The sequence below is a fragment of the Rhinopithecus roxellana genome, chromosome 16 (genome assembly GCF_007565055.1).
Source record: "Rhinopithecus roxellana isolate Shanxi Qingling chromosome 16, ASM756505v1, whole genome shotgun sequence".
Lineage (NCBI taxonomy): Eukaryota > Metazoa > Chordata > Mammalia > Primates > Cercopithecidae > Rhinopithecus > Rhinopithecus roxellana.
Window position 1 is genome coordinate 20,317,753 of NC_044564.1, and position 24,367 is coordinate 20,342,119.

At 43.1% G+C, this 24,367-nt stretch overlaps 1 protein-coding gene across 1 annotated transcript in view; it reads right to left on the reverse strand.

The window, feature by feature from the left end:
• Nucleotides 1-19,882, reverse strand: part of CCDC180 (coiled-coil domain containing 180) — an 85,845-nt gene extending 65,963 nt beyond the window's left edge. The window contains 10 exon segments of the mRNA XM_030920284.1: nucleotides 845-1,035; nucleotides 2,269-2,418; nucleotides 2,594-2,662; nucleotides 11,436-11,437; nucleotides 15,551-15,697; nucleotides 16,430-16,593; nucleotides 19,040-19,080; nucleotides 19,082-19,157; nucleotides 19,630-19,678; nucleotides 19,867-19,882. Coding sequence (XP_030776144.1) covers nucleotides 845-1,035; nucleotides 2,269-2,418; nucleotides 2,594-2,662; nucleotides 11,436-11,437; nucleotides 15,551-15,697; nucleotides 16,430-16,593; nucleotides 19,040-19,080; nucleotides 19,082-19,157; nucleotides 19,630-19,634 — 845 coding nt within the window. The 5' untranslated portion in view covers nucleotides 19,635-19,678; nucleotides 19,867-19,882.
• Nucleotides 19,883-24,367: the final 4,485 nt, after the last annotated feature.

The following is a 24,367-nucleotide window of genomic DNA, read 5'->3' on the forward strand; positions in this document are numbered from 1 at the left end:
GAACTGTGAACTTGGAAGTTCACAAGAAACTGCTGATCTCCATGCCTGACGCCACCTGCTCTCATCTCAGGGAACTGCATTTCTGCTGTTCACCCAGCACTCAGGCCAGAGACCAAGGGCACTCAGGAGCTCTCTCCTCCCCTCCAATTCATCACTAGGTATCATGGGTTCCGCCTCCAAGAGACACCTGAGGCCCATTGTTACTTTCCCTCTCACAGCCACCAGCAAGGTTATGAGGACAACTGCAGTGTCCTGTGCCCTGGCCTTCCTGCCTCTTCTTGAAGCCCCCCACATTCTGCACAGAGCTGCCTGAGGGACTTCAAAACTGCAAATCAGCTGCTCACTGAAGTCAAGTTCAGGCTGCTCCCAGCCTCATCTCCTGCCCTCTCTCAGGGTCCACTTACCTTTAGCCTTCTGGAGGGGGCCAAGACCACCTTTCTCAGAGCCTTGTCCCCATACTGCACCCTCTGGTTTCAGGTGATCCCCTTCCTCAGAGAGCTTTCCCGGCCCCCATCCCATAGCCCCTGTCCCCTTAGTTAGAGCCTTTCTGCCATTGGGGGGATGTGCTTATTTATTTACTTTTGAGGTCTCAAGTTTCATAAGGGTGGGATCCCCACACCCAGTGCCTGGCCCTAGGCACTTAATCAATAATGATTGTGGGAGTTGGGGAATGGGGGCGAGAGAAGCAAACCACCCTGCAAGGTAGGTATTAATCTCCCTGCTTTAGGGGTGGTACTTGAGACTTCACTCCTACAGGCTACTCATCTTGTGCCAGCTCTTTTTGAGTTTTTGAAGGCTCAGGTACCCTAGTGCCTGGGGGTGAGGCATGGACAGCAGGACCTACCTGTGGAGAACAGGGTTTTCCATGATCCAGTTGTTGGGGAGGCTGAGCATCCACTTCTGCTGTCGAGGAGACATCACCTCCCCTTCAGGAGTCTCCACCTTCTTCATCATGGGTATCTTGCCACTCTTCAGGGTCACAGAATGCTCTGCAGCCCGCTTCCTGGTGGCCGCCAGGGAGTGGACCAGCTGCACCTGAATCCAGGGAGGACCAGGGATGGGGGAGTGGTCAGAGCTGCTGACTCCCCAGCACTCTCAGGCTGATGGTGGCTGTCTAGAAAGACATCCAGAGAGCTGTATAGAAAGGCACTTTTCAGGGAGGCCTTCAACCCCAGGGCATATCCCTACAGGAGAGTTCTCCTCCCAGTAACAGTCACCCAGCCACTTCAAGGAAGGCCTCTTTTTAAGAACCTTAAATGAAGATCAAGATGAACATCTCAGGCTTTTTTATAATCACAAGAAACTGGAAAAACAGAACTGAGAAATAATAGGGATTGGCTGAGTAAACATGGTATGTCCGTTTGATGGAATGTTAGGCATTTGTTAAAGATGAGACCCACAAAGAATTTTTTATAACCTCAGGAAATGTTTAGGAGACGATATATTGTTAAACATATCACTTAAACACACAAATTAAAAATTATAACCAAAATTAAACAGTATGATCTCAAAATTTAAAATGCATAGGAAAAGGCCCTGGAGGAAATATGCCAAGAGTTAAGAATGGCCTTAGAGAGAGCAGGATCGTGTGAGTGATGTAATTGTTTTTTGGTTTCTTTATACTTTTATAATTTCCAGAGGTTTTACAGAGAATTATTTAGGGCTCAAATTAGGAATGCAGATCCCTTTTAAATAAGCAGTACAGAACTTCAAAGGAAGGATTCGGGTCTGTGTGCTTCTTTTAAGATCTTGTTTTGTCTATACAGCGCTTTAGAGAAGACAAGGCAATTTCAATAACCTACACTGTTGTCAAGAGGGCTTCACTTTAATACAGTTATGGGAGTCCTAGATCAACAAGCGGGCAGCCACTCAGCACGGTGAAATACATGGGTGCCCATGGGCATAGAAAACGGTCTGTGAGATACTGTTACGGAGAAAAAGCAAATTTCAAAACACTAGCACAGAATGAAGCCTATTTTTTAAATACAAAAATTAGACACGTTGTTATACATGGGGAAAAAGAGAGGTCACCCAGTGGTTCCATCCAGGCTATTTCTGAGTAATTTACATTTAAAATTTTAATTTAAGTTTTCTAATTTTCAAGAACTGACATTCTAATTTTGTACTGGTACAATTTAAGAACCAGTAAGAATTATTTTAAAAATCAAAGTAATTTCAAAGCCCTTGTTTTATTCTGGGAGGGAGGGAAGTTTGGAAGAAAGCAAGGGAAGAGGAATGGAGAACAGGGGGACAGAGGGCGGCTCCTACCTCAGCCTGGAAGATCTGCTGGTAGGCTTTTCCACTCGGAACCTGGGTCACCTTCCCCACTGACGACATCTTGTCCGCTGGCTGTATGCGCCTGCCGGGAAGCCGTTGTCCAGGAAACGCTTCTGAGCTTTGGTGTCTCGATTCCAATTCCTGAGGTTGGGAAACCGCCCGTCCCAAGCTCAGGTTCAGGTCCAGGCGGGACGACGTCTGCCCTCGAGGCGGCACCCCAGGGCGGGACTCCCGCGGAAGGACTCTCTGCTGGGGGATAGGGGCCTGGGGAACGTCGACTCAGGGTCTTAACTTTCAACGAACTGATGAAACTAACCTCAGATGAGCTCCGAACTCGAGCAGGAGGCCGGTTCTCTCCGCCGCGCAGGGCGCAAATCCGAAGGGACTTTGGGAACGCGAATAATACAGGATTATTGTTTGTGCTTCACTCTGCCATGCTCTTCTGGGAAAAGTTAACAGCACTCAAGATGTCGGTTGGGATTGGAACTCCAACGCGGCGCTGAACTCTCATCCGGGACCCTAACCCACCCTCCATGGGACACAGGGAAGGAGAATTGGAGGGAGAGAGTAACCTGATTCAGGTCACGCTAATTAGGCGCCTACTGTGTGCTGAGAAGACCCAACCGGCCCCTCCCATCCCCCTCCCTAGCCCCCCAAATAGACTGAGCAGCCGCTGGACATCCCCCTAAGCCCGGCAGATTGGAGGGAGGCCTTGCGCCCGGCCTGGGCGCGTCCCCGTCTGCAGAAAGCACCTCTCAAGGTAGCCAGGGACGGTCCAGCGACAACTGCAGCTGGACGCTCATGGTCTCCAAGGCAACGCGGAGGGGAGGGACTGCTCTGGCCCCGCCCACGCTTTTCTTCCCAGGGAGGGGAGGTTGCTCTTAGTAATGGGAGCGCCCCACGTGGAGTAGTAAAACTCAACTACTTTCTTCAATGCCAGTTTCTCCTCTCTACAAGGACTACAACCCCAGGGCCGCCAGGAGCAGCACGATTAAATGTTCTGAAAGGTGGTAGGATATATGAGATGTAGCACTGAGCCATCATGATCAACAACGTCCATCCTATCTTATTTACCTTAGTTAAAACCAATCTCTGCTGGGAGACAGCATATGGTAGTGTTTGCCTGTAAGTTAGAAGCTGAAAGACTCTGGAAGAGACCATCTGTGTCTCAGTTTAAAAGAGGTTGAGAGCTCAAAATTCAGGGATCAAGGCTTGCCTGGCCAGAGATGAAAATGCTTGTGGTTGGCACTGAACGTGGCCTAAGGTTTCGCATATATATGAGACACCCAGCGCCTTCTTACAGAATCCCTCACTTTGGCAGTGATATGTTACGATTGCTAATAAATGCTCATTCTTTGGTCCTGGGTTTTATTAACAAGGTGAAGTATTGTAACAAAGATTAGATTCATTTAGCTGGAAAAAGAAAACGTGTAGATGACTGAGGGAAGGGATGAAAACACAATAACAAATAGGTAATGTCCAGGAATTATTTGCAGTCTCATATCTCTTTCCCATCCAAGGAGGCCCTACTGGCTTTGGCCTTGAACGTTAGAAACTATTTTCCCTACCCAGATGCTTTCTGGGTTCTGGTTCCAGGCACATCTGTAATTTAGGGGTTTCTTTCTTTTTAAAAATTATATGGCTATAAATAGTAGGCATGGATATGTCAAGTATGGCATTTTGTTTTAATTGAACTCCATATTTATTGCAGAAAATTAGAAGACAGAAAAACTTCAATGGAGAAAGTAAAATAACCCATAATCCTACCACTGAGAATTTACCTCCCTTAACTTCCAAGTTTTTGAGACTGTGTGTTTGAGTTTGGATCAAACATGGAAATTCGTGTTTGCCTTTTGGATGGCATTTCCATTCTCCTCCCAACCTGATAATATCATAGTTGGAAAGACTAACCAGTTAGAGATCATCTGGTTAGTCCACCTCCTGTGTTTAGATATGGGCAAAAAGCCAGAGACAGGGAATGGAAAGAATGACACCAGGGCCTCTGGATCTTTTTCTTGTAGCTCAGCATCATCTTTGATATTTTCCCTCTCACTCTTAACTTTGAAAATGTCTCTTGACCCCATCTTTTCCTTCCTCTATCCCAGACTATTGTCTGTCTTCTGCATAGTCCAGACAAAGCAGAGCAATGAGGACCACCACAAGAGCAAATATTTAATGAGAAGATTTAATGCCTGCAATAACTATGAGAAGGGTGCCTTAACTAACCCATTTTACAGATTAAGAAACTGAAATTCAGAGTCAGTGACTTGGCCAAGATCTCCAAGATAGGAAGATCTAGGATATGAATGTAGACCCTGTAATTCGAGTCTTGAACCACCTGATCTGTGACTAACCAGGAAAAAAGTTATTTAACCAACTGATTGGATGTGCATGTTGAAGCATAGCATACATATCTAAAAGTATGGAAATCATAAGTGGATAGCTCAGTGAATTATCTGAAAGGAACGTGCCTAGTAACCAGTACCCATAAGAAATAGAGCATTACCAACTCTCCAGAAGCTCCTTTTGTGTACTTGTCATGTCACTGCCCTCTCTTCCCCCAGGATAACAAATATTCTAACTTCTCAATTAGTTTTACTTCTTTAAAAATTTTATTTAAATGGGGACTCTTTTATGTTGGGCTTATTTCATTATGTTTGTAAGTTTCATACTTTTTTTTTTTGAGACAGTGTCTTGCTCTGTCACCCAGGCTGGAGTGCAGTGGCACAATCACAGCTCACACTGTAACCTCAAACTCCTGGGCTCAAGCAATCCTCCCACTTCAGCCTCCCAAGTAGCTAGAACTACAGGCATATACCACTATACCTGGCTAATTTTTATTTATTTTTTGTTGAGACAGAGTCTCACGATGTGGCCCACATGAACTCCTAGGTTTAAGTAATCCTCCTGCCTCAACCTCCTGAAGTGCTGGGATTATAGGCATGAGCCACCAGGCTAAGCCCATATATATATTTTAATGTGTCTATAGTTTATTTCTGTATAGTATCCCATTATTAAAAAATATATACCCCATTTTGTTAATCCTTTCTATTATTGATACACATTTGGATTTTTTCAATTTGCAGACTACCAATAATAATGCTGTTCTGACCATTCTTTTGCATGGTGAACATATGTAGGCATTTGTATTGGGTGTATACTTAAGAGTGGAATTGCTGAGTCATAGAATATATGTATGTTCATCTTTAAGAGATACTACCAAAGAATTTGCAAATGGTTGTATCAGTTTACACACAACAGTGTATGAGAGTTCGAGTTGCTCTGCATCCTCACCAACACTTGATATTGTCTCCTGTTTTTATTTTAGCCACTACATGGTAGTATCATATTATGGTTTTAATTTGAATTTTCCTGATTAGTAACGATGTGGACACATTTCATATACTTGTTGGACATTTGGATGTGGAATGTCTTTTTGTGGAATGTCTTTTTGTGGAATGTGGAATCTTTTGCCCAATTTTCCTGGCAGATTGTCTGTCTTTTTTCTCATTCATTTATGCGAGTTAGTTACATATCATAAATATGAGGCTTTTTCACATAACTCTGGCAAATATGTATTCCCATTCTGTTCTTGCCTTTTTACTCTCTTGAAGGTGTCTTTCAATGAAGTGATGTTACAATTTTAATAGGTCCCAATTTATCCATTTTTTTCTTTATGGTCAGTACACTTTGTGTCCTACCTAAGAAATCCTTGCCTGCCTCAAGGTCATGAAAACATTCTCTGATATTATCTACTGTAAATATTGTTTTAAACTTTCACATTTAAATTTACAATCCACCTGGAATTGGTTTTTGTTTATAGTGTATGAGTTAGGAGTCAAGATTCATTTCTTTCCCATATGGAGAACCAGCTGACCTGGGCCACTTACTGAAAAGACTATCTTCTCCCTACTGTTCTGCACACCTCTTTCATCATACATAAAATGTCCAAATGTGTGGGTCTGAGTTGGGCTCTGTATTCTATTTCTCTTCGTTTCTATCCTTGCACTTGTAGCACACACAGCCTTCATTACTATAGTTTTAAACTAAGTCCCAATATCTGGTAGTGTAAGTCCTCCACTTTCTAGTAGAGTGCTGAGATTGGGGCAGGAAAGTCATCGGGTGGGGGCTTCAGAAATGTTCTCATTGAGGTGACATTTTTTGCTGTGACCAGAAAGACCAGAGGAAGCTAGCCCTGCCCAAGTATTTGTGTGATGGTTATTTTTATGTGTCAACTTGACTAGGCTAAGGGATGCCCAGATAGCTAAGAAAACATTTCTGGGTGTATCTGTGAGGCTATTTTCAGAAGAGATAAGCATGTGAATCAGTAGGCTGAATAATAAAAAAAAAAAGACCTATATAATGTGAGTGGAGATCATCCAATCCTTTGAAGGCCCAAGTATAACAATAAGGTGAAAGAAGGGTGAATTCTCTCTCTCTCTCTCTCTCTGAACTGGGACATCCAACTTCTCCTGCCTTTGGGCATCGGAGATCCTAGTTCTCATGCCTTCTGACTGGGGAATTTACACCAGTGGCTCCCCAGGTTCCCAGGTTTTCAGACTCAGACTGAATTACATCACTACTTTTACTGGTTGTATTGCTTGACTATAACATAGTGTAGGACTTCACAGCCTCTGTAATCATAACAAATCTTCTCTTAGCTATCTATATCTATATATCTATATCTATCTCTCTATTTATCGTATTGGTTCTGTTTCTCTGGAGAACCCTAACACACACAGATTTTGACACTAAGAATAGAGGAAAAAAATTTTAAGGATTAGTTTTCTGAACTGGTTTTGGGGTTTCTGAAAATGGCTCTCTAATCTGTTTAGATATAAAGATGCTAATGGCTTTATTTCCAGTAGTAGAGAGAGCACTGATAGTCCACGTAGTGAACTATTTATAGAGATGTGCAAAATATCTGGATTGGGTACTTCTAATTAACCACTTATAAGAAGGAAAGAGGTAAGTAAGTCTGTGTATGATACTTCCAAACATTTTTTGAAAACTAAGAAATATAATAATGTTGGTTGATTGCTTTCACTACTGGATAGAGGTGAAAGAAAAGCTATTTGAGTCAAGTATTTGAATTCCAAGCTCAAGAGCTATATAAATGACTTAATTCAGAGTGTCTAGGTGTGCCCTGAGGGAGAGACTTATCTCCTGTAGTTGCAGGACTGAAATTACTGAAAATCAGACACAGGATCTTATCCCAGCAATTGGACGAATTACAGGCAAGTTGAACTCCAAGCCTCCCAGGGTGTCCACTGTTGAAGTTCAGGCCTTCATTGGGAAACAGGGTTCTATACGTTGGGATAGGGATGTGTGAGAAAATTTTGATGAAGCTGGGAACACAGAGCTTCTAAATTTTGAAGTCTTCTTTGACAATGGAAGAGGTATCCTCACTCCCAGAAAAAGGGGCTTTCCCACTCCCAACAGAAATAGCTTCCCACCCACAGTGGTATCAGCCATTCAACCTCTTTCTGAGGGCATCAACCCTGCATTGTCTGAAGAAATAACAGCCTTATATGAGGTAGTTACCATGAAAGATAATAATGATGATTCTTCTCAAGGTCTGCCCCCACCACCCCTCTCTAGACCTCTAACTAGACTCAAGTCCCAGCAGGCCCCTAAGGTTAGGTACAAAGTGTGACACATGAGGAAGTACACTACACTCCAGAAGATCTGCTTGAGTTTACTAATTTATATAAGCAGGGATCCAGAGAACATGTGTGGGAATGGATATTAAAGGTATGGGATAATGGTGAAGGAGCATAAGGCTGAACCAGACTGAATTTATTAAATGGGCTCACTAAGCAGAGATTTTGCAGCTTGAGAAATTAGAAAGAGCTCTAACAATTTGTTTGGTTAGTTTGCTGAGTCATGGATCAAAAGATGAGCAAATTGGAAAAGACTGATCTTTCTTGGTTTAAAGTAGAAGGGACTTAAAGGTTCAAGGATACTGGAATGTTAATGTGAATTTGTCATTTAAAACCTAATCACCCACACCGAAGGGTCCAGAAGACATGTTTTTCTCCAATACTTTGAGAAATAAATTTGTGAGAGGAGCTTCAGTATCCTTAAAGTGCTCTGCAATCTCTCTTCTCTGTAGGCCAGACCTTACAGTGGAAACAGCAGTCACTCAACTGGAAAACCTAAATGCAATGGGAGTATTTGGATTTTGGACTGGCAGGGGTCAAGTGGAGGCTCAACAGCCCAGACAAGGTGGGCTAAATTACCATAATGAATAGCTGAGTCAAAGAAACAATCAGAATTATCTGACTTGCACAGACCTATAATGTTGGCTACTCATTTACACCAGCAGCTTCCCAGGTTCTCAGGTCTTCAGACTCAGACTAAATTACTTCACTTTTCTGGGTTCTTTTGCTTGACTACAGCATATTGTAGGACTAGTTAATTACAGTGTTCTTAGAAGTGAAATAGATAGGAAGTCTACTAAATTCTTATATGATCTATATAAGCAGAAAAATTCCAGGTTAAGTCACCAAAAGTCTAATTTGAATCTAAAAACAAAAAATCATGGTTCCTCAATCAATTCCAAGTTTTGAGCCCGTTTATACACTTGGAACCCTTTGAATGAAGGGGAAGTTGGGCCCCCTCAAGGAAGGACACAACTGAAAATTTAGACAGTAATGTTAATCTCTCAGCCTTCCACAAGGGACATAGAGCTCTTTACCAAGGTAACTGTGTATTGAGGAAAAGGAAATAATCAGACATTTCGGGACTGCTGGACACTGGCTCCGAACTGACATTGATTTCAGGAGAACTGAAACATTCTTGTGGTATCTTGATCACCCTTCTTTGCCATAAGATATCACACTAGTCTATTATGTTAATGACATTAGACTGATTGGACCTAATGAATGAGAAGTAGCAACTACTCTAGACTTATTGGTAAGACATTTGCATGTCAGAAAAGTGGGAAATAAATCTAACTATAATTCATAAGACTTCTGCCTCAGTGAAATTTTTAGGGGTTGGGTGGTGTGGGGTATGTGAACCTATCCCTTCTAAAGTGAAGGGAAAGATGTTGCATCTAGCTCTTCCTACAACCAGAAAGAGCCACAATGCCTGGTGGGGCTGTTTGGATTTTGGAGGCAACGCATTTTTCATTTAGGTATGTTACTCTTGCCTTTCCAAGTGGCCAAAAAAGCTGCTAGTTTTGAGTGGGTTAGAAAATAGGAGAAGGTGGCCGGGCGCGGTGGCTCAAGCCTGTAATCCCAGCACTTTGGGAGGCCGAGACGGGCGGATCATGAGGTCAGGAGATCGAGACCATCCTGGCTAATACAGTGAAACCCCGTCTCTACTAAAAAATACAAAAAACTAGCCGGGCGACGAGGTGGGCGCCTGTAATCCCAGCTACTCGGGAGGCTGAGACAGGAGAATGGCGTGAACCCGGGAGGCGGAGCTTGCAGTGAGCTGAGATCCGGCCACTGCACTCCAGCCTGGGCGGCAGAGCAAGACTCTGTCTCAAAAAAAAAAAAAAAAAAAAAAAAAAAAAAAAAAAAAAAGAAAATAGGAGAAGGTTCTGCAAAGGTCCAGGCAGCTGTCCAAGCTGGTCTGCCACTTGGTCTGCCACAAGTACCATTGATCCAGCAGATTCAATGGTACTTGAAGTGTTAGCAGCAGATAGGGATGCTGTTGAGAGCCTTTGGCATCCTATAGGTAAATTGCAGCTCCTGTCTTTAGGATTTTGGAGAAAGGTACTACCATCATCTACAGATAACTAATCTTTTAAGAGATGGCTCTTGACCTGCTACTGGGACTTAGGAGAAACTGAATGCTTGATCATGCATGGGCCACCAAGTTACTACGTGCCCTGAGCTGCCCATCATGAACTTGGTGTTATCTGATCCACCAACCCATACAGTTGCCATGCACAGCAACACTTCATCATCCAATGGAAGTGTTTTATATATATATATACACACACACATATGATTGAGCCTGAACAGGACCTGAAGGCACAAATAAGTTATAAGAAGAAGTGGTCCAAATGCCTGTGGTTCCTACTCTTGTTACAATGCCTTCTCTCTCCAGCCTGTACCTTGTGGTCTCATGGGGAGTATCTAACGTGGAAGTGAACATTACAAAACGGAGTCACTTGTGTCAAGACTCTAACCAAAATAGTATCAGGGAGGATCCATAAAGCAGAAGCCCTCACGCTTGCATTCTGAAATACCTGCATATCTCCTTCATACCTTGTTAACAGAATAAGAGAATAGAACTTATCACAGAAATTTTCTCTGACCTGCAGTATTTCAGATAAGACACTTGGGCCAGGACATTTGCCTAGAAACAGCCATCTTCTCCCAGTGAGCTAACACCAAGTCCTGAAATGAGTCACTGAGACCAATGAGTTTTGCTTTAGAGTAGTCTGCATGTACTTCTTGATAATCACATGATTTCAGTCTTTTAAAATTTATTAAGACTTTTAAAGGGCCTAACATATGGTTTATCCTGGAAAAGGTTCCATATACACTTGAGAAGAATACATGTTCTTTTGTTATTGTATAGAGTGTTTTGTATGTATTGCTAGAACTTATTGATTTATGGTATTGTTCAAGTCCTCCATTTCCTTATAAATCTTCTGTCTGGTTTTTATATCCATTGAAAGTGAGGTATTGGCTGGACACAGTGGCTCATGCCTGTAATCACAGTACTTTGGGAGGCCAAAGTGGGTCGATCACTTGAGGCCAGGAGTTCGAGACCAGCCCGGACAACATGGTGAAACCTTGTCTTTACAAAAAAATACAAGAAAAAAGAAAAAATTAGCCAGGTGTGCTGGCATATGCCTGTAGTCCCAGCTACTCAAGAGGTTGAGGTGGGTGGATTGCTTAAGCCCAAGAGGTGCAAGTTGTAGTGAGCTGAGATCACACCACTGTACTTCAGCTTGGGCAATGAAGTCAGATCCTGTCTCACACACACACACAAAAAAAAAAAAAAAAAAAAAGAGAATAAAGAAAGAAAATGAGGTATTGAAGTCTCTAACTATTATTGTAAAACTGTCTATTTCTCCCTTCAATTTTGTCAATTTTGCTTTGTATGTTTTGGAGTCTAATGTTATATATGCATATATTTATAATTGTTATATATTCCTGGTGGCTTAAACCCTTTTTCAATATATAATGCACTTCTTTATCTCCTCAACCCATTTTTTCTGAAAATCTTTTTGTTTTGATAATATCTAGCCACTCTGGCTCTTTTTCAGTTATGACTTGCATAGAATATCTTATTCCATCATTTTACTTTCAATCTTTTTTGTTTATAGATCTAGAATAAGTCTCTGGTAGACAGTATATAGACGGATTATGTTCTTTATCTTCTCTGCCAACCCCTGCTTTATAACTGGATGATTCTAATACATTTAAATTTAAAGTAATTACTGAGAAGGAAGGATACATTTCTGCTATTTATCTATTTGTTTTCTGTATGTCTCATATATTATTTGTTCTTCAATTCATTCATTTCAGTCTTTTTGTGTTTAGTTGATTTTTTTATAGTGTACTATTTTGATTATCTTCATTTCCCATTTCTGCATGTTTTTAGTTACTTTCTTAGTTGTTACCTTGGGTATTAAAATTAACATCTTAAACTTATGACAACCTAGTTTGACTGATGCCAACTTAGTTTCAATTATAAACAAACCCTGCTCCCACACATTTTCATCCCTTCCCCTTTATAAAGTTACTGTCATAGATTGCATTTTTATACATTGTGTGCCCAATAACATAGATTTATCATAAGTGATTTATGCTTTTGCTTTTTTAGTCATAGAGGAAATAAAGGCACTCTAAATGAAACATACAATAATACTGGGTTTTCTATTTATTAATGAAGTTGCCTTTATCAGTGATCTTTATTCCTTCACATGGCTTTGAGGTACTATATACTTTTTCTTCTGCATGAAGAACTCACTTAAAATATTTTTATGGCAGGTCTATTAGTGAAAAACTACCTTGACCTTTGTTTATCTGGAAATATCTGAATTTCTTCTTCTCTCAAAGAATATGATTTTCCAAATATAAAATTTTTGATTGACAGTTTTTTCTTTCATCAGTTAAAATATATCATCACATTACCTTCTGTCCTTCATGGTTTCTGATAAGATATCCACTGTTAATCTTATTGAGGATCATTCACTTGTGATGAGTCTTTTCCCCTTTGCATCTTTCCAGATTTTTTTCTTCATCTTTGATTTTCAACAACTTGGTTATAATGTGTTTCAGTGTATATCTCATTGAGTTTATCCAGCTTCATTAAGCTTCTTGGGTGTGTAGATTCATGTCTTTCATTTAATTTGGAAAGTTTTCAGCCACTAATTTTTTCAAATATTTTTCTTCTCATTTTTCTCTTTCTTCCCCTAATGGGACTCTTATAATGTGTATGTTGGTTCTTTTGATATGTCTCACAAGTTCCTCAGGTTGTGTTCATGCCTGTGACCTTGAAGGCTACCCAGGGTCTTCAGACACCCTTGGTGTCTTGTCTGAGCCTGCCTGAGGGTGGCATGGGAACAGGCAGTCCTGAAGCTCTACTACCTAAGATTGACACTGGGTTCTTTTAAAAATTATGCTTCTGTTAATACATTCTGTGTCTACCTCATCTGATCCCTAGAAAGCAATGAGGCCTAGTGGTCTCAAATAAAGCTTCTTCATGTTGAGTGTCTTCATCTAGCATGATCTCCAAACTCCCAGGAAACTTCAGCGCTGGAAGGTATGCCTTGCCTTTTCCCCAACACAAATAAGAATGCCCTATGTCACATCCAGCTCCCATGTCGCTTCCTCTGGAAACTCTTCACTAACTTTTCACAGGCAGAATTAGTAGTTTTCTTTTCCAAGTCTCCATAGAACTTATACAAGCTGATGTTATTATATGTAGTGGGTTGGATTACAGAGAGCTATTTACATATTAGCCTCCTCAATTCACTGCAAGGTTTCCAATGGGTATTCACTCACTATTCATTCACACCATGATGCCAGGATTGATTTTGGTAAGTGAATTCATAGTCAAAAGATTTATTCATCTTGATCTCATTATTTTATTGATTCCAAGATCTTATTATGTTATAGGTGTGTGCTTGGTGATAGTCAGCAAAACCTGAGAAGGCCTCTTTCTTCATGGAGCTGATATTTTAGTGAGAGGGTGAGCAGATATTAATCAGATCATCACAAAGTGTTATATGACAAATAACAATAGCTAATATCTATTGAGAGTTAGGTGTTAGGGGGTATTACTGTCTTTTTATAGATAAGAAAAGTGAATAAAGGCAAAGTAATTGGGCTGCTATCACACACCTACAAAGTGGTGGCATGGGAATCCCAACACTTTGAGTCTTGGTTTTCTCAGTTTCTAAAAAGCAGGATGATAAAGCTCAGTTAGAGATTAAACTAAAAAGAGACAATGCTGGCAAACACCTAGCAACAGGACTAGGTTTACATTAGGTGCTTAACAATAACAACTGAATTACAATTGCTCTTGGACTCATGAGGGGAATGGGGATTCCCCTTTGCCCTGTTGGTGGGATCCTCATAATAACTGCAGAAGCTTCATAAGGAATTTTGAATGGACAGATTTTGTACAGGTCCTGGGCCAGGTTTTTGTGTTTCAGCATGAAATGTGGTTAAGTACTGGGCTTTGCACAGGACAAATGTACAAGCCTCCTGGCACAACGTTTGGCCCTTCTTGGGATGGTCTGGCCAGCCCCTAGAGCTCTGTACCACAACATGTCACATGACTCACCTTCCTCAAACATGCTTGGGGCTTGCTTGCTCACACAACTTTACTCTTGTGATCCCCCACCTAGAATACCTGCCTACCCTGTCTTTGTATCTTCAGACAGGTGGCTTTTCCAAGTAATCCCACCCTTATTAGAGAGAATCTGTGCATCTGCTTTATGACTAAGGCCCAAATTAGCTCTGATCCATTCCTCATCCCAGTGGGAGAGAAAGCCTGTTGTGTGCCTGCTTGTCCAACAACATTGGGGCCAGGATCATGGATTTCCTTCTCTCACATCCACCATAAAGCCTGGCAAGAAGAAAGCAATGAGGATACTGAAATCCACATTCTGTTCCAGAGAAAAATGGGATCTGATGGTTAAACTCTCCTGATGTACACATTTTACCACCGTCTCCATTGACACAAAATTCTGCTTTGTAGGTAAACTAAGTGCTTTTTAACAGGTAGCTCTCCAAGGATGCCTACCCACAATGGATAGTGGAAGTCATTAATGGGCAAAGTTTGTTCAACAGATTTTTCTTTAGTTTTTTAATCTTTTTTGCCAAGGGAGTGAAATAGTCCTGAGACTTCATTCCTCAGCCCAGGTGGCCATCCCATGAGTGGCCAATATTGTCTGCCATCTGCATGGATGGTGCTGTGCCATCCCATTTCATTGCAGGGGGCAGCTTCTGGTTAGATTGAGCCCTCTCTTGGTGGCAGATGTCCTAGCCTGGCTTTGGAGCAGATGATGGGGGCCAGCGTCAGCTCTCCAAGCATGCCATCAGAATTTGGGATTCCTGGGAACTGTGCCCTGATTTTAATTTTCTGTGTATGATGAGTCTTGGGTTGTTGATTAGGGTCTGCAACAGGAACCACCTTGTTCTGGACCTAGCTGAGACACGGGGACCTAGGATAGAATCAGAGCAGACAGACTGAAGGAGTGAGGGGTCTCAGGGAGGGGAACTCCCTCTCCAAAGTGTTTGCAAGGGCTGCCTGGAATGTGTAAGATGTGGCAGAAGGAGCTGGACAGGGACTCCTGGGGACATGAGGGAGGTTGAAGGGATGTAAGTTGTCCTTTAGAATTGAGTATCTGCAGTGTTGGGAATAGCAATTAACACAGCCTGAGCCCTAGTGAGGCAGAGAGCCTCAGCGATCTTGTGGTAAGCAACAGGGCAGAATCATCAAACTGTAGCCTCATCTTGGAGGGCATCTGCCATGTAGCCTGGGATATGGGTTGGAGACTCAAACAAATGGGATATGGAGAACTCCACTAGCAGAACTAGAGTTCATTTCCAGGAACAAGGCAGGAGGCCACCTAACAGGACAAGGACACAAGGCCTGAGTGGGTCCCATCGTCAGGTTGACTGGGAGCTAAGCCTCCTGGGCTTCCTAGTTCAAGGGCACCCAGGGCATGGAGTAGAGAGAAAAGGAGCAGGAAAAGTGGAACCTGGGGCACCTCAGGGATCCCAGGGAGCCTTGGGGTATTTACTTCCTGCTGTCTGAATCCAGCATAGGCTCAAACAGGAGCCGTTACCTGCCAAATGATTTAGGCACCAGTATTTGGTGGTCTGCTGCAGTTTCTTCTCCTTGTGATTTGCGATCAGGATGTGGCAAAAGCTGACGAGCACAGGGTTGGTGTGATAATGGTCCACATAGAGCATCCCGATCCATGCACTGAACCCTGAAATCCAGAGGCAGGTCAGGCCAGGCAGTACCTCCTGACATGGCCCCATTTGTGCTTTTCATGATATAACTACAAGCCAGTTTGCTCTCCATTGGTGCCTGAGTCTTTTCTGAGAATCTAGAAAATGAGGTAGAAAGATCTGCAGGACTCTTAGAGATCATATTCTAATCTGCCCATTTTATGGGGAACTCAAAGCTCAAAGGGTTAGGAGCTGCTGTGGCTAATCCCAAGCAAGCATCAGTACTTTTATTGAATAGATGAGTGAATGAATGACCAGGCTCAAAATAAAATAAAAACTACTTTTGCTTCATCAGAAATGGCTTTGAATTTAGAGTATTTCAACTGAATAGAACATCTTCTGCACTGTTTCCAACTAACAACACTAATAATTCTGAGATATGTTCTTCCTAAAAATTTTCAGAGCTATACATTCATAAATTAACTTCTAAGTGTTCAGACAGAATTTGACTACCTTTGACTCCTCCTCCTCTATACCCCAAAGGTCTGCCAAATGGGCAGGAATGTAATAGCCTTGAATTCTCTTTTGACCAGGGGGCTGAATGTGTCTTTACTACTCAGCTGTATAGCCTCCGCTGGAAGATAAACTCTGAGCATAAATGAAAGGCATGAACTCCGGGCCTCTGCTACTTGTCTTCCCAGGCAGCTGCCACAGAGGTGCAAGACCAGCCCTCTCCAGAGGATGTGACCAGGTGGGTGCTGGTCACTTACCCATGTCTGCTCCCTCATAGCCATTCTGCATGATAGTCCTGTCGATGCGGGCAATCAGCCACGTGCCAAGGAGGCAACTGATGAGCAGCCTGGAAAGGCAGGCACCCAGGCCCAGTAGCACGTTGTAGAAGAACAGGAAGTAGTTGAAGTTGTGGAAGGCTTTCCTGCAAACAGAAGCCAGCCCAAGGCATCACCTTTCAGTAGAGCAAGGTGGCTGGGCAGGTGGGCTCTGGAGTCCCCCAGACACAGGATCAAATCCTACAGGTTCAGGCTCAAAGCTTTGTGACCTCGTGCCTTAAAGGGGAGCTGACTGCCCTCACCTCACAGCACTGGTGTGAGGAATGGCTCAGGTACAGTGTGGGGGCCACTGAGCACATTGAAGGATGAATGTCAGTGGGAACAGTCATTGTTTCATGTGATCCTTGGGGTTTGAGGCTTCCTGCATGATAAGAAATTTCACGGGGCTGCAGTGGGTCATTGATTATGGCAGAGGGTGGGGCTTCCCCACTGTCTGTTGCACCAGGGACCTATTCCCAGCTGCAGCTGTTCCAAAGTCTTCCAAAGGAAATTTCCCAAATTACCACCTGACCATGTGGTTTCCTGTTGCCTCTGGAATAAAGCCCAAACTTTGCATCCTGAGTTTCAGCCCCCTCACTGCCCCCAGGGGTTTTCTGGTCTTGTCCCTTTGTGTCCCCTTCCTGTCACTCACTAAGGCCACTGCATGGTAACCATTTGTGATTCTCAATCTTCTAACACATCCTGCCCTTTTGTGGCTTCCTGCCTTTGTCCTTGTGGTGCTGGCTGCCAGCCACACCCTCTCCTCTTCTCTGCCTGTAGAAATCCTACCGTTCTGCTGACCTCAGCTCCAGAGACCCATCTGCAGTGGCGTTAACCACCCCTGCCTCTCCTCCTCCAGGTTTCTCTTGTATTCCTTTTGCACTCCCTGGCGTCCTCTGTCCTTGTTTATGTGCCTGTTGTCTGTTCCAGTGGACTGAGCTTCTCACAGACAGATTGTGCTGGGATTATTTCTTCACCCTCATGCCCATGTTGTTCCCCCAGTGAATGGATGGCTTTGAATGAATGAATTAGAAAGGATTTCCATGTGCCAAGTACTATTGTTCTAAGTTCATATTTTGACACATTTCATCCTCACAACACCTCTTTGAGGTATGCACAATTATTTGTAAATGGGGAAACTGAGGTTCATAGATGTTGAGTAAGATCCCACATGTCACATGGCTCCTAAGGGGTAGGGCCAGGATCTGGACCCCAATAGTCCAGCTCCAGAGCTCACTGCTGCCCCACTGTACCTCACCCTCTCAGAGAATGTGGGGCCCACCTAGGAACCTGGCATGGGGGACAGGGAAGAACCCAGAGATGGCTGAAGCCAAAGGCCTACAATTCCCTCATTCCCTCCTTCACCGTCACCTGTTGTTGAGAGCCAGGGGCTTCTGCTTGTCAGCTGTGCCCAGTTTTGGCTGTAGGAAGAAGCTGGCAGCAATCCACATCTGCAGGATCATGAGACCCACGAAGATGGATATGGTGAGGCTGAAACACAAGGTGGGGCCATCCTGAGGCAGCCTTTTCCTTTCTGCCAGACCCTTCTCTGATGCCCAGTGAGAGAGAGGAGACAGGGTGACCACCCGGCAGAACAATGATAATGTGAATTCCATGCTTTACGCTTACAAGGCATTCCCATGCCCACTATGCAGAGAAAATCGAGGCTCACAAAGTGGAGGTGACCTTCCCAAGACCACATGGTCAGGTCTTCTAGCTCCAGACCACAGACCATTACTCCAGGATTTCACTGATGTCCCTTTCACCAGGGGTGGCCGCTAGGTGAGCAGTTTAACAGGTTGGGAATTAAAAAATGGAATGGGGTTCTTGGAAGTTCCTGAGAATACCACAAGAGAGTGGACAGGACAGGCTCTGCCTCCAACTCACAGGTGGCAAGTATGGACTCAAGAAGCTCAGAGCAGGGAGGGGCCCCAGAGAGCACTGCATGCTGTGTTGACATCCCCTGAGTGGCAATGAGAGGTAGTGGCTAAAAGGAGGCTCTGGTTTCAGATTGCCCAGCTCCCAATCCTGAGTCCTCCCCCTGCTTGGAGGAAACGCTCAGTCTCTCTGTGCCTCTGTTCCCCGGTCTACAAAATGGAAGGTAACACAAGCACCAAATTCATAGGCTGCTATGAGAAAAGATGCATACTAAATGCTCAATGAAGCCAACATTCACTTTGTCTTCCAGATATGTAAACTGAGAGGTAGAGAAGTGGAGTAACTTACCCCAGGTCACACAGCAGATCCAAAAGCTTTGCCAGGATTTCCTGCCTCCTTCCATCATACTGTCTTGCCTCTCATTTTACCTTCCTAAACCTCAATTTTCCCAGCTGGAAAATGGACATACATGTATCCCCCCCACACACACACGGTTGTGAGGGTGTTATGGAATAGTGTGAGAGGCAGTCTTTTGTGAATGCTGTTTCCTCTCCCCATAAGTTGCTATGATGTCCCATCTCTGGGTTAGGGCCAAGACCATGGGTCCACATAGCTGCTGGTGGGCACACCAGCTCTCAGAATACAGCAATGACAGGATACCCGCCCAGCACTTACATCCCGATACCCAGCCCTTGCAGCATCTCCAGGCCCTGGTTGTGAACGATGGGCAGCACCAGGCCGTACATGATTGCCATGCCACATAGGCTCTGCACCACATGAATGATGAGGTAGCCTAGGAATGAAGGGAGCCGGTGGTAACTCAAGGTCCTTCGTGAGCCACCCCCTATGCCCCTCCTTGCAGGCTACCCTCTACCCTTCTCCTGCCAGACAACCTGGCACGCTTGCTTATCTGTTTCTTCTGCTTGGCAAGGCCTCACCTTCCTTCCTGTTCACTTCCTACTCTACCTGCTAGGTGCAGTTCGAGTGTCAACTCCCCTAGAAGGCATCTGAGCCCTGCCCTGGGGCTGGATAGTCATTTTCTTCTCCTCTGGGTCACCACCACCCTTAGCATATGTACTTCCTGGGTTCAGGATGGGTGGTGAGGAGGACCTTGAGACTATGTTTCTCCTTCTGTCCTGAAGGTCCCTCAAGGGCAGAGGCTAGGGCTGCTTCTGACCACCTCTCTCCTCCCCACTCACAGCCAGGACTCCCTAGGTGATGAAGGCATGTGTGTTGAATTGGATGGGTCACATATCGGCACTTACCCCATAGAATATAGGCTATTTGCCAGCCAGAGTACCTTGCAATGGCCACCTGAGGTTTCAAAGGAAAAAAGAGGTCTCAGAGAAGGAGGAAAACTTCATTACCTCTGCCACATGTGCCCAGCATCCCTTTCTCATTGGAAGTTCACCCACCAACCCAGTGAGGCGGGTGTCACGCTCACCCTCAGGTTTTGGCATATGGCTTAGTCTCAGATCAGAGAGAGACCTCGGCAGACTTACCACGCTCGCTGAGGAGGCCGGGTTATGGAACTTCAAAGGAAGAAAATGTTTATTTCCTGCCCGTAGCCTCTTTATGTGCTTTCTGGAAAAGATGTAGTACATTAAGTAGTGCCCATAACTGATGGTTCTTTGTGCGTAATTAGAGTCCCATAGATAGCCCAGGAAGGCCTACAGGGCTGAGAGTAGGCACCCTGGCCTCCCTGTGCTGACTGCAGCTCACCAGGTAGCCCCGAGTTGCCTTAAAAGTCTTGATCTTTAGTCTAGATTCTATTTTATAAAAATAGTATGTATTTATTGAGTCATAACGGTGACTGAATCTGATAGATGAGATTATGTGTGACTTGTTTCTTTTTTCTTTCTTTCTTTCTTTCTTTCTTTCTTTCTTTCTTTCTTTCTTTCTTCTTTTTTTTTTTTTTTTGACAGGGTTTCACTCTGTCACCTAGGCTGGAGTACAGTGGCACCATTTTGGCTCACTGCAACCTCTGCCTCCTGGGCTCAAGCAATCCTCCCACCTCAGCCTCCCAAGTAGTTGGGACTATAGGAACACGCCACCATGCCCAGCTAATTTTTTTTTATTTTAACTTTTTGTAGAGACAGGGTCTCACTATACTGCCCAGGCTGGTCTCAAACTCCTGGACTCAAGCCATCCCCCTGCCTAGGCCTCTCAATGTGGTAGGATTACAGGTGTGAGCCACTGCACCTGGCCTATTTTTCTTTCTATATTTTCTTATTTTTCTATGATGAATATATATTACCTATGTAGTAAGATTTAAAAACAGTTGAAAACATAACCAGGTGTGGTGGCATGTGCCTGTAGTCCCAGCTACTCGGGAGGCTGAGGCAGGAGAATTACTTAAACCTGGGGGGCAGAGGTTGCAGTGAGTCAAGATCGCGCCACTGCACTCCAGCCTGGGCGACAGACCAAGACTCGGTCAAATAAATACATAAATAAAGTTGAAAACAGAAAACCAATTTCATTGATTGCCTAACCTTATAACAATGTAAAGGAAAATGACAAAGGGGAAACAACCCCTCACAAGTCACAGCTTCATCTTTCAATGTTCTGGTCCAGTCCTTGGCCCCATGCATAAAGGTGAGGTTGATAGCATTATGTTCATAGTCTACACTCATATTTGTGTCCTGGCTTTTTTACTTCACATTCTGTCCCCAGCAGTTTTCAGCCTGTTTTGTACTTTTCATGACCACTAAACTGGAAAGACTTGGAACAAATACAGAATGCAAATATCTCAATAATAATTTTTGTATATATTACATGTTGAAGTGATAATATTTGAGATATATTGGGTTAAATAAAACATGACTAAGACTAATGTAACCTGTCTATTTTTACTTTTTAAACAGAGGCTACTAGAACTTTCAAAGTTGAACATGTGAATTTCATTTTGTTTCTGTTTGGCAGCATGGAGTTAAGTGTGGTACCACCAACACATACAACACACACAGAGCACACACTCATATTTGCATTGTGCATGGAAAATTTCTGAAAGTATGCACAGAAAACAGTTAACAGTGGTTAGCTTGGGGCAAAAATTTCGGGGTTTGAGTAGGAGGAAGACTTACTTTACACTAAACATTTTTTGTAATATTTTTTAAAGCACCTGTATGTAGGTTGGAATAATAAAAACTAAAACGCTGGCACAATGCTAGTGCTCTGCAGTTTGTAGTGTGATTCTCATCCTCGGTGTCCTCTGCCCCATGGTTCAGATAAGGAAGCAGGACAGGGATCATCACTCTTGGGTGACAGGTGGGGGCAGGGGCAGCCTGGACGGGAACGCAGGCCTCCTCTCCCTGTGCCCTCGGCCGCACATCCATGTCCCTGCAGCTCCCTTTGCATCATGTTTGTCCCTGGTTGTGCTCAAACGTCTCAGTGAATATCTCCCAGCCACACGCAGACTAATGAGGGAAGGAGCAGACATGTGCCCACATCAGGCAGGGCAGAGGGAGTAGCAGTATCCAGACCACCTGTAGGGTCCAGTGAGAAGAAAGCAGAGACAGGGAGCAAGGCAGGGCTGGTGGAGAGCTGGGACCCTTCCTGCCAGGAGAGTCTTCTTGTGGGTGTCCTCTGCAAGAGACTCGCCCTTTGGGCAGGCAGATGAGGAGGATGTAAAGGCAGGATGCTCTTCAGAGCTGGAAATTGGCCTGGACTTCCTGTAAGACTGTGTGTGTGTGTGTGCGCGCGTGCGCGTGCGTGTGTGTGGTGTGTGTGTGTGTGTGTGAGAGAGAGAGAGAGATGACCAGCAGGTACCTAAAACCCAACTGATATCTGCTTGCAAATGCTCACAACATGTTTAAAGCCATTCCCTCTTCCTATACTGCTTTTCTTGAGATTGATGCCCCTTGTCCCCTTGATTCAATATTCATTGATGTTCCCTTGAGCCAGATTCACCTGCTGGGGACCCAGTGTTACTAGCCCTGTAGAGCAAGGCAGGTCTGATACCCAGTAGAGGTGTCTGAGTGTAAAAGAAATAACAAGGTCTCTGGGGTCAGAAAGACTTGATTGTCTGCTAATTGCTTGGGCAAATTATTTAATTTTGTTGATTTTCAGCTTTCTCAACTGTAAAAATAGGGATGAAAGGACTTACCCCTCAGAGTTGTTGTGAAATTCAAGTAAAGACTCTAAGCATAATGTTAGCTCAATGTAGAAGTTCAAATCAATAATGCTTTTCTTCTTCCTACTAAAAAATGTGGTGAGCCCTGGACCTTGCACTCACTTCCTAGGCCCACTGAAGGCACTATTGGAGATTCTGAGGAAAGCTTGTCATACATATTTCTGGTGAAAGACACACAAATGACTCTGAGAGTGCTCTTACCTGTAACAGACCAAAATGTGGAACAGATAGCTCACACACGTGAGAGAGGCAGGCAAAATGGTCGCCACCCAGACTCCTGAAATATGAAAAGTGATATGAGAATCCTTGAAAAATAAACATGAAATAGAATTTTTTAAAATGCAGAATCCTGCACCAGAAAATTCTAAGCAAATCAAGTAGACTTTAACACATTTCTTGTGTAAGTAAACTTTTGCTCATTTTCTGTTTTATTTTAGTTGCACACACCCTTAGTATCCTTCCTGCATACTCCTCTCATTTTGTACTAGTATTTTCACTAGTGAATAAAGTGAAGTGAATAAAGGAAGAGAAGCTGTGGAGTATTTCCCATATATCATACATAGCCTCTGTCCATGAAAAACATATTTGACCTCTAATTGATTGCCACTTTTTTGGGAGGGGTGTTGGTTATACCTCAACCGGGTACAAAGATAGCTGGGATCAAGATGTCTTGGCTATTCACTCACCCACCCTTCAGCAAGTTTTGATATTGAGAATCGAATTTGCTTTTAGAGAGACTGTGTGAGTTCATAAAAGAGGGATGTAGAAACAGGGAAGTAGGATGATTTGTTGGTTTAAAAACTTCTGTAGAAGTTGCTTATCAATAGGCGCAAAAAAAGTATTTGACAAAATCCAACATCTCTTTACAATTAAAAACATTCAACATCTGGTGTTCTGTTGCAGAGCACAGAAACTATAGTTAACAATAATGTGTTGTATATTTCAAAATAGCTAGAAGACAGGATTTTGAATGTTCTCACCATAAATAAATGATAAATGTTTGAGGGGATGGGTTTACTGATTTAATCATCAGTCAATGTATATAGGTATCTAAACATCACATTGTAGCTAATAAATATGTACAATTTTTATGTGTCAATTACAAACAAAGCAAAACAAAAAAACACTACTCAACTTATTAGGAATACAAAATAACTTCCTTAGCCTGATAAAGGGCACTGCTAAAGACCCACAGCTAACATCACACTTAGTGGTAAAAGACTGAATGCTTTCCCCCTAACCTCAAGAACAACAACAACAACAAAAATATCTACTCTCACCAATTCTAGCCAAAATTGTACTAGAGGTTCAAGCCAGTGCAATTAGGCAAGAAAAAGAAAATAAAATGCATCCAGATTGGAAAGGAAAAAATAAAACTCTATTCACAAATGCATGATCTCATATATAGAAAAACCAGGAAATACATTAAAAAAGTATTAGAACTAATAAATGAGTACAGTAAGGTTTACAGGGCACAAGAGAAATACATAAAAGCCAATTGTATTTCTATACACAAGCAACGAACAATCTGAAAATGAAATAAGAAAATGATTGCATTTACAGTAGTATCAAAAATAATAAAATAATATTAAATTTAGCAAAAGAATGTACAACTTGTACACTGAAAGCCACAAAAGATTTTGAAAAAATTTTAAGAAGACATAAATTACTGGGAAGACTTCCCACATTCACATATAGGATATTCATTGTTAACATAGCAATACTACCCAAATGGATCTATAGATTCAACTCAATCCCTATCAGAATTCAAATGCCATCTTAGCATTAATTGACAAGCTAATCCTAATATTCATATAAAATTGAAGGAACCAAGAACAGGCAATAAAATTCAGAAAAAGAAAAAGAAAATT